Genomic DNA, 9665 nt, shown 5'->3' on the forward strand with positions numbered 1-9665 from the left:
CGTCCCTGTGCCCACTGACTTGCAGCACCTGCCTCCCCGCCCACCCAGTGCCTCCGGCTCTTCACGGGCTCTCTGCAGTGTCATCCTGAGCGCCTCTTGATTTTAAAATAAATCAGTTTGGGTTGTTAAAAAATTATCTCTGCCCAGCTGGTCCCAGAGCAGACTTCAAAGCAGACTCAATAATAGAAGCTGCCTAATGACATCTTCATAACCTCAGCACCGTCAGGGTGGTTTTTTCATTTTACGGCACCAATTGAATCATTAAGATACTGTCAGTGAATGAAATTGTAGATAATTTGGTGAACACTAGTTGGAGTGTGTTTTATCTAGACTCGTATTTGGAAGGGGCTAGTCCAGTCTGGTGGGAGCACCTTTTCCTTGTACATCAAAGGTCAGGTCTCAAATCAGATGCTTCCTTCCCATTTTGCACATGAGATGCATTTGGCAAGAACATATCACAGGGTGGCCATTTCCCCCTGAAAGCTGGGCGCCTTCTTGATCTTAGACGTGAGCCTCCTAGCACGAAGACCTGGATTCCCGGAATGGCTGCTGAACCCAGTGCAGCCCACCCCACTCCTGGGTCTGGCTCTGTAAGCTTGGTCAAGTCACTTAACCAAGTGATCTGGAAAATGGACATAACATCCCTTAACTGTTCATTCAGCAAGGATTTATTGCACTCCCATTCTGGGCCAGGCACTGAGGACCGCAGACAGACCAGGGCCCCTCACCGTGCTCAGAGCCCGCAGATGACAGCAAGGCCTGAGCGTGCAGAAGCGCCGACGCAGCCCAGCTGCCAAGATGGACGTGCAGCACAGTACAAGTGAGCGGTGCTGACTTCGCTCCCAACACTGAGGCCTTGGGCAAACCGGGTAGCGACTCAGCGGTGCCAGTTCTGAGTCTTCAGTGCCCCACTTACAAGGAGGCTTTAAAGACAGAGTAACTCAACTGGAGAGCAGTTTGGAAATCAGCGCTATTTTACATGCAGGATGGTGGCTCGTCACTAAAACACAGACGCGTGACTTGGTGTGCGGAAGGGAATTTTATGCTGACAGGACTCTGAACCCAGCACCAGGGCCGGGTTCTTGCCAGGCAGCCTGTGTGGGGGACAGAAGGAGCAGGCCCAGTGGGCCACGCTGAACAGCCCCTGGCCCACTGTCAGTTACTGTCCAAGAGCCAAACTGGATTTGTAAACACAGTGCAAAAGCCGCCCGCACGTTTACTTCCCCCACCCCATTTAACTCATACTGACTGATGGAATAACAGCACATCTCTGAGTGTCTCAATTACCTCTTGATTTTTTTTTAATTCTCATGTTTCTATATGGATTTGATTTAAAAGGCAGGCTAGAGAGTGATAGTCCAAGAGAGGGTGTGTGTGAGCGTGTATGTGTCTGTTCTAAATCAGAGCATCAGATTCCCATGTGTTCCGCCTGGGAACCCAGTGGTTGCTTAGCAACGTAACAATCTGTGCAACCAGGAGGATCCAGTGAACATGGGTGTGATGAAGCAGGAGAGAATCGCGCACTAAGGAGGAGGGTAGGGTGGGCAGGCCTCACTGGGCTTCCCAGACTCGCTGGCCATTCTCTCCTGTAGCCATGTTGGGCGGGGCACCAGCAGGCCCCAAGCACGTGGCCAGGATGTGCCCGCCGCCGTGATTAGCTGGGGCTATCATCTGTCATCTCTTCCCTATAGGGTGGCCTCCCCCCATCTCACTGGGAATGTTGGTTTATCCTCCATAAGCTGCAGAAGAGAGAAGACGGCTCGGAGTTAGGGAATTAGCAGTAAGCTGGTTCTCAGAGGGCTTTGGGCAGAGGCTTAACAGCATTCCAATGTCACTGTTTTCTCTTTCTTAACTTTTTCCTGGATAGTTTCCTTCTTTTTAAGTGAGTTATATTATCCCAAGCCAAAGAAGGCAAGGTTGTTATTTTCCTGTTCTAAATATGAAAATGATGCCCATATTGATTTTCAAAGTGGATCGCCAGAAGGGACCGCCTTGGACGGATTCTCAGCCAGTGTCTGTACCACTATTTTCATTCCATCCATCGAAAGATGCTTTTTTTTTTTTTTCTTTCTTAATTTTGCAGTGTTGTCTCAAGTCATTGCATTTTGTCATTTTCATTTGCTCCCATGATGGGTGTTAACAGAAGAGGGTCATGCTGAACAGAAGTAAGTGCCACCTGCAGTAATGCCGCGTGCTGTCGTGTGTGCAACTGTCTTTCGCTCCTGCTGCCCACGAAGGTGTTTGCAGAGCCTCCTCTTCACTTCCCACACACACACCTGCCTATAGAGCCCTTCCGTGCCTGCGATTGGTTGGGGTATTTCCACAGTGAGGCTGGCGTTGCTGCCATCCCCTGGCCTGGGCCAGAGATACCCACTGTTAAATACTGCCCAGGTTTGTAGCAGTCGCTGTCACTTGGGGAATTAACTTGCCTCTGCTTCACAAGGCTATGAGCAACAGGGCTGCTCCCCAGCTGTGCTGCCTCAGTGGATCCACCCAGAGCCAGGGTTAGGGGCACAGTCACCAACGAAGTCAGCTTCAGAGAAAGCACCTCTCCCACCCCAGTCATAGCTGAACAAATGTGTTCTTGTAGGATAGTTTCTCACTTAACAAAAAGCATGCCTTCTTCCCCAAAGGTTCTGGCCCTAATTGACACCACAAATAGCCTCTGAATGTGGTGGCTTTACACTTTCTCATCTTATTACAATCATATTAGTTTATTTTACCAAAGTGAAAAAAGTGAGCCTTCCCCAAAACGCACACACCTTATGGCTGTGGCGCAGAGACGGCCCATCTTGATGGACATACCACGACACTCCCTACCAGCTTTAGCTTGCTCAGGTTGGAACTGGAGCAGATCTTCGGATCCTACTTGAGCACTAGAGAGTTTTTTCTTATATCCTGTGTCCACAGCCCACCTCTCTCCTGAGAATCTAAATCTAGACACCAGAGAGTGCTGGCCCCTTCCCCTGCACGTGAAGCCCAACCGGGCTCCAATTTCTTGGTTTTGAACAACTGAGCCTAGCAGTAGTGGCAGAGTCCTCAGTCTCACTTGGGGCTGCCTCATACCTGTTGGTGTACACAGTCCACCAGCACAACCAGCGACCCGCCCCCCCATTGGGGGGAGGGGATGGGCAGGCTCCAGGTAGGAAAGCCCTGTTGGTAGCAAGTCCCAACTGGGGCGCCCAGCCCTCCAGGAAACTGCATGTGAGCACTCTGGGTGGAGGTGTGCCTGGCCCAGCAGTGTGCACCTACCAGCCCCTGGAAACACTTCTCACGACAGGATGGACACTTGAGTCCACAGCACTAGCCCTTATTCAGATCTGCTCTTTCCTTTCATGGTGGAATATCCCATACTTGGAGTAAGAAGGACTAACATCAAGTAGGGAAGTGTCACAAGGCTTGGCGGCGCCTAGGTAACCGATTGGTGGTTTTACCCAAATACACATCAGTGGTAAAGAAAACAAACAGCAAAGGAACAGACGGGAGCCAGGCAGACCAGCCTGGCACCCTCGCCTGTCTCCAGTGCGCTCCCTTCAATCAGCTTCCATACAGGTTCTGGCCCCTTAGCCTTCTGCATGTCCTGGAAGAAAAACCAGGGCCTAACCAAGTGGTTTCTAAAGTCCAGTGTCTATCACAATGTGGTCTGGGGTTTGGTTAATTGCAGGCACCTGGTCCCTGTCCCCAGCCATCCTATTTCAGTAGGTTCGAGAGGGGCTCAGGAGTCCTCACTTGACCAGTGTCCTGGGTGACTTTCATGAAGGGTCTGTGGGCTCCTCTTTGAGAACTGCTGCTCTAACTGGACAGCAGCTGATCCCCAACAACCATCGCAATGCAAACTGACAAGACTGGCTGACAGCAGATGGCAGGGCTTCAGTCTTGCCCTTGGGGAGTCTCCCCACACAGCGGCATCTCAGCTGCCGGAGCCCTCCTCTCGTCCACGACCCTTCCACTGAGACACCGTGGCCGCCCCCCATCACTCACAGCCATGGCCCTGCTCCCGTGCTGCTCCTCGCACTCTCCAGAGCACTCCCTCCCAGCTGTCCCGCCACTTGGAAGGGGAGGAGCCCGTTTTATAAATGAAGGCATAGAGGCCCATGGGCTGGTATTTGGCAGAGCCAGGGCTCCAACAGACATCTCGAGTCCAGATCCTGAGGAGGGGCCTGTGGTAGGATGGATCTTTCCAGAAGAGAGTGGGTGGTCTATCCATATCCATGCAAATGAGCCCAAAAGGCAAGAGACACACACCTACTCTTGTGCCTCCCCAGTGGCTGTGGCTTTCCCAGGGCCAGTGGGATGGACGTGCCTTCCGTTTGGAGACAGCAGAATGTGCACCAGGGCCCGGGTGGGGGGGTGGTTGTTCCTCTCTAGGTGTGGTGAGAAAGCCCCCGCCATGGGCCTTGGCCAAAACCAGTGGGGGAGTGGTTTATGAGAAGACCACCTCCACAAAGGTGAGCGTGGGGACTAGGGACTCCTCCAGCACTGAGCTGTGCCTTCTCCCCACAGAAGTCATCCAACCACCTCACTGGGGCCAGTAAAGGTTGGACCTAGAGTTGATCCTGTCCCCTCTCCAGCTCCAGGGGCTTTACCTGCCCAACCAGAGCAGGAGGGGCACAGGGGACTGCCAAGGACTCCCATGGCCACTGGGAGAACAGGGCTCCTTTCAGAGTTCTGCTTTTTGATAAGGATTGTATATCCTACTAATGAGTCTTTCACAGGAAAAGGGCTAAAAATTACCTAAAAAACCCTGAGTGCCCCCAGGTAGCCACGGGGCTTTCCACTTACTGAAAGAGGGCCTGGCAACGTCCCGCCCTGCACTCGTCCATTCAAGCCAACGAGCGGAGGGCGGCTGGGCAGTTGAGAAGGGGCTCTCTCCTCAAAGGTGCACAGCCTGCTCACTGACACGGGGCATGTCGGTTCCTCAAGGGGTAGTGACGAGGTCACTGGGCACGTCCCACTCAGGGGACAGGACTCCATTCTGGCCCTGTCTTCATACCCTATTCAAGCCTTACAAGGGCCTCCCTGGCCACCTTCCAGCTGGCCCTCCCTTCCCACCTAGCCAGGCACACCCACCCAGCACCTCCATCCTGGGTTCAGGTGAGTAGGCTGCCTGGTGTGCTCTGGTGTTTCCATAGAACTCTGCCTCTGCTCCTTTCCTCCCCGTCCTGGCATGGCAAATCATTGGCTCACTGCCACGTGAGCACATCTGCCACTAGATGCTCTGGTGTGGTCTGGGTGTCCCCCTCACCTTCCTCGGTGATCTGCATCCTGCCAACCTGACTCGGTAACCTGCCTTGTAATGATATTCTCTGTTGTTGCCGTTTCAGAAGCCCAGAGGTCATGAGCACCGTCTCAGGTACACGGAGCACGACAGTCACCTTCACTGTCCGCCCTGGCACTTCCCAGCCCATCACCCTGCAGAGCCGGCCCCACGACTATGAAAGTAGGACCTCAGGAACAAGACGTGCCCCAAGCCCTGTGGTCTCGCCAACAGAGATGAACAAAGAGATTCTGCCTGCCCCTCTGTCCGCTGCTGCTGCCTCTCCTTCTCCCACTCTCTCAGATGTCTTTAGCCTTCCTAGCCAGCCCCCCTCCGGGGACCTATTTGGCTTGAACCCAGTGGGACGCAGCAGGTCGCCATCTCCCTCGATACTGCAACAGCCAATCTCAAATAAGCCTTTTACAACTAAACCTGTCCACCTGTGGACTAAACCAGATGTGGCAGATTGGCTGGAAAGTCTAAACTTGGGTGAACATAAAGAGACCTTCATGGACAATGAGATCGATGGCAGTCACTTACCAAACCTTCAGAAGGAAGACCTAATCGACCTTGGGGTGACTCGAGTTGGGCACAGAATGAACATAGAAAGGGCTTTGAAACAGCTGCTTGACAGATAAGGACGGCTGCGCTTTACCTTTACAGACTTCTTGTTATAAGTAGAGATGGGCTTGCACTGAAGTACTGGAATGGCCAAGCAAGTCTGTGAGCATCAACCCCATTCCATGGGTTTGTCTCCTGGTACCCAAAGAAATACTGTGTGTGTCCACAGTGTGGCTGAGCAGAGGCCTTGAAACCTTCAGCTTTCTAGGGGTTTCTTGGGCAGTTTCTGTCAAACAGGGGACAAGGAGAGAGTGTTTTTCTAGCATGGAAAGAGATTCCCAGCCTGCCTCCCAGCATGCAGGTGACCTCACTTGCCAGGTCCAAGAAGCTCCCCGTCGATTTCGCACGGGATCCTTGCTCTTGTAGGCAGACACCAGTGTGTTCTAGATACCTCCTGAGACCTCCCTCCTCTGCGTTCCGGGCAGCTCTCACCACCCTAGGCCCCAGCACGAGGCCTTCCTCAGTCCTGTGGCCTCTCAGAGGACCCCCGATGCTCACTTGCTCCTTTCTCTCCTGTATTTTGCTTGCAGTGAGATGCTCCCAGATGTGTTTGTCTGGTGCCCCTTCTTGGGCCTGAAAGGTAGAGAAACTTTTTTCCCTATACAGATTCTTTACTCCGTCTCATCCTGTGATGAGCATCCATGGTTCTTTGGCCATGAAATTCTTGGCAGTGGCGGGGAGTTTGAATGGGATCGTGCCCAGCTTTGCTTAGCTTTCTTTCTTTATTTCTGCAAATCTATTAGCATAATTCCAAGGTGGCCAAACAGGTGTCACATGGAGTTAGCCAAAGCACAAAGTCACGATTCCAAAAAGGAGAGGAGACCTGGCCATGGAACCAGCCAGTGTGCAGCTGCCTTGGTCCCAGGTCTCCTCAAGGACGAGAGCTGCTGTCTGCCAGGAGTATCCATCCAGGATGGAGAAAGGGGTTCTCTGCCTCTCAGAATTCTTTTTTGTGAAGGTGTGTTGAGCTCAGCAAAGACCAGAGCAGGTGAGCATCTACTCTGACATGAAGGACAAGAAGATGCACAGCTCACAGTGGGCATCACTGCTGCCCTGTGAGACGGTGTCTTCGCTGGGAGCTGGGGGGTGCAGGGCCCTCAGTTCTGAGCCCGACCAAGGGTGAGCATCTCTGCTGAGACGGTCCTTTTGCTCTCAGAGGCCAGGGAAGATGGTACTTCGGGGCTTTTCCCCTTTTTCTCTGGGTGTCTAGGAATCCCACCAGCTTGTCTTAACAGTACAGCAGGTCCTCTGAGGACCCAGTGGGTATGGAGTATAGACAGAACCCAGGATGGAGAACACAGGTGGGCTGCAGGATCAAGGGGCGCAGCAGACGAGTAAGGAAAGGAAAGCAGGGAGGTCTCCTGGACAGCCAGCCGGCCTCTCCGGCAAGGCTTCCTTGAGTACCCCAGGCTCTCCCCTGCAGCCCCTGTCCCGGTAATGATACCTCTGACTGCCAAGGGAGGTCACCAACTGCACATGGGCTGCAAAACATCCAGTCAGGCTTCCAGCACATTCTCCCACATTTGGAGGATACTCGAATGTCAGGTTTTTGGTTTTATTATGATTTCAGAACTAGCTCAGCCCATCTCTAATTATAAAACATGATTTTTTTTTCCTTTTTTTTCTTTATGCTCACGACCAAGTGTCTGGTTAGGTCTGGAACAGCTCTAGAATGAATACGTAAAATTTAGAAATTTAAAATCTCTTTCTTTACTGCAAGTTTAAATAGTTGTACAGATAGTTTATAAGCACAATATTTTAAGAAAAAAAAGTGGCTGGTCTACTAGGCAGCCTTTGTGCCACTTCAGTGCTAGAAAGTTAAAGAAAAAAAAAAAAACTTTTGTGATTTAATAATACTATTTCTGTGGAATAATTATAAAAGTATGACCTTTTTAAATCAACCTTATTTGGATGCATCTGAACCAGCAGAGCTGTGTTATATTTTCTATCTTTGCTAGAACTTCATCATTGAAGGACAATTTCTTCAAAAGTGGTTACAATTCACAATGCAGCAGTTTCTCTAAAAATAAAACCAAAATATACACACACTACACGCACACAACTTTTCCAGCTACACGCCCCTGATTTGGAAACTGAGTCTTTAGACCTTCTCCTGTTCCAAAATGTTTTGCAGGTCAATCTTTATATTTGAATGATCCAATCCAACTTGAAATAATTGAATATTAAGGCGCTTTACTTTCACGTACTTTCAATTTTTCCACTGGGGGATGAACGAACATTACTCTAGAGAAATTTCCAGCCAAGATACTATAGGTGACCTGCTGGGCTGCCCAATATTTTAGAAAAATGTAAAAATGGTGGTTTGGCCATTAATTTGTCTTCCATTTGGTGACAGTGCAAAATTTAGTAAGCCCATCACTTCACCATGGCTCTTTTTGCTTTGCCTACTATTGGTATCACCTCTGTGCTCAGTGCCAGGCAAAATGCTAGGTAAGAGGAGAGTAAAAGAAACCTCTGGTAGATTGTAACCAATCACAACGTATTGACTTTGGGTTCTTTAAACTTTGGCAGCCAGGAGGTGAGAGCTGGCTGTTACTCCCTTTCTTAAGAGACTTTAAGCCACATGCCACTAACCAGAAGCAAGCTGGCTAAACAGCTGATGAAATAGTTTATTTTTACATTGTATTATAGAAAAGTAATAGGACCTATCAGAACCTGCACTGACCAATAAACATGTTGCCAAGATGAATCGGTCTCTAGCTCTATTTGCTGATTTTGCTACAGAGAGCAATATAGTTCCTCATTCAAATTGCCACCCACTGTTCTCCCCCTTTAGAACATGTAAGGACCAGGCCCTATTCCATGACCCTCTTTAATGGTGGGACAAATGTTAAACTGCTCATATAAAGATGTTAATATTATTCCAGGTTTTAAGATCAACTTTTGTTATATACTGTAATTTAAATAAACTGCATTTACATACCTAGTTTCTGTAATATCGTGTATACAAAACCCAAATCTATCAAGATGTAAATTATGTATACCTGCCAAGATACCTTCTCCAGGGTGTCTGTGCACATTTTAAGTTAATTCTTATAATATAAAAATGACTCAATGTGACTGTTGATTTGCTGAACTTTACATATCACAAAGTGAATTATTTGTGATACTTTAGTTAATAAAATGGTGAATTTTTTTCTCAGTTATTGAACAAGCATTACCCAATTGATCTGGCAATGACTTTTTTGTGTGTGGGCCACAAATATTGATTTTCCCATTAACAATTCTTTTTTGTTTTTTAAATACTAATATGTTTCACACTATAGTTTGTGTAACAACACGTGTTCGCATTATCTATGTTGCTGTTACTTTTGTGCTTTTATTCTTTTTAGATTTCATTAAAAAAAAAAATAATAAAACAAAACCAAGCTCCTGTAATTTGCACTTTCTCCCAATCCTTTAATCTCTTGTATGGCAACCAAAATTACTGTAAAAAAATAAATATACTATTGCACTAAGGTTGTGGTTCTGATTGCAAACAGTGAAAACTGTCTGAATTAAACAAACAAAAAGTTGCCAAACTTGCAATCTAATGTAGGTTATTTGAAGCATCATAGCTGGCTTTACCTCTATAAAATTGACCAGATAGTATCTTTCATCAAAGAGTAAAAATGCTCCTCCCACTGAGCTGAAAATATGCCTTGGTTCCATTTCCTTAAAGTATTCTTGATGTGTAAATGGAAACGTGTATATTATTTCAGAAGTGTGAAAAATGTCAGAATCAGCTTTTCTTTTTGTTTTGGGGAGGAAGCAGGGATGCCACGGA

The 9665-nt window shown here is 48.7% G+C and overlaps 1 protein-coding gene across 1 annotated transcript in view; it reads left to right on the plus strand.

Annotated features, from left to right (window-relative positions):
* Positions 1–9353, plus strand: part of SHANK2 (SH3 and multiple ankyrin repeat domains 2) — a 491107-nt gene extending 481754 nt beyond the window's left edge. The window contains exon 23 of the mRNA XM_012665629.1: positions 5325–9353. Within this exon, the coding sequence (XP_012521083.1) occupies positions 5325–5895 (571 nt within the window). The 3' untranslated portion in view covers positions 5896–9353. The remainder of the gene's footprint in view (positions 1–5324) is intronic.
* Positions 9354–9665: the final 312 nt, after the last annotated feature.

The sequence above is a fragment of the Propithecus coquereli genome, unplaced genomic scaffold (genome assembly GCF_000956105.1).
Source record: "Propithecus coquereli isolate 6110/MARCELLA unplaced genomic scaffold, Pcoq_1.0 Scaffold120, whole genome shotgun sequence".
Classification (NCBI taxonomy): domain Eukaryota; kingdom Metazoa; phylum Chordata; class Mammalia; order Primates; family Indriidae; genus Propithecus; species Propithecus coquereli.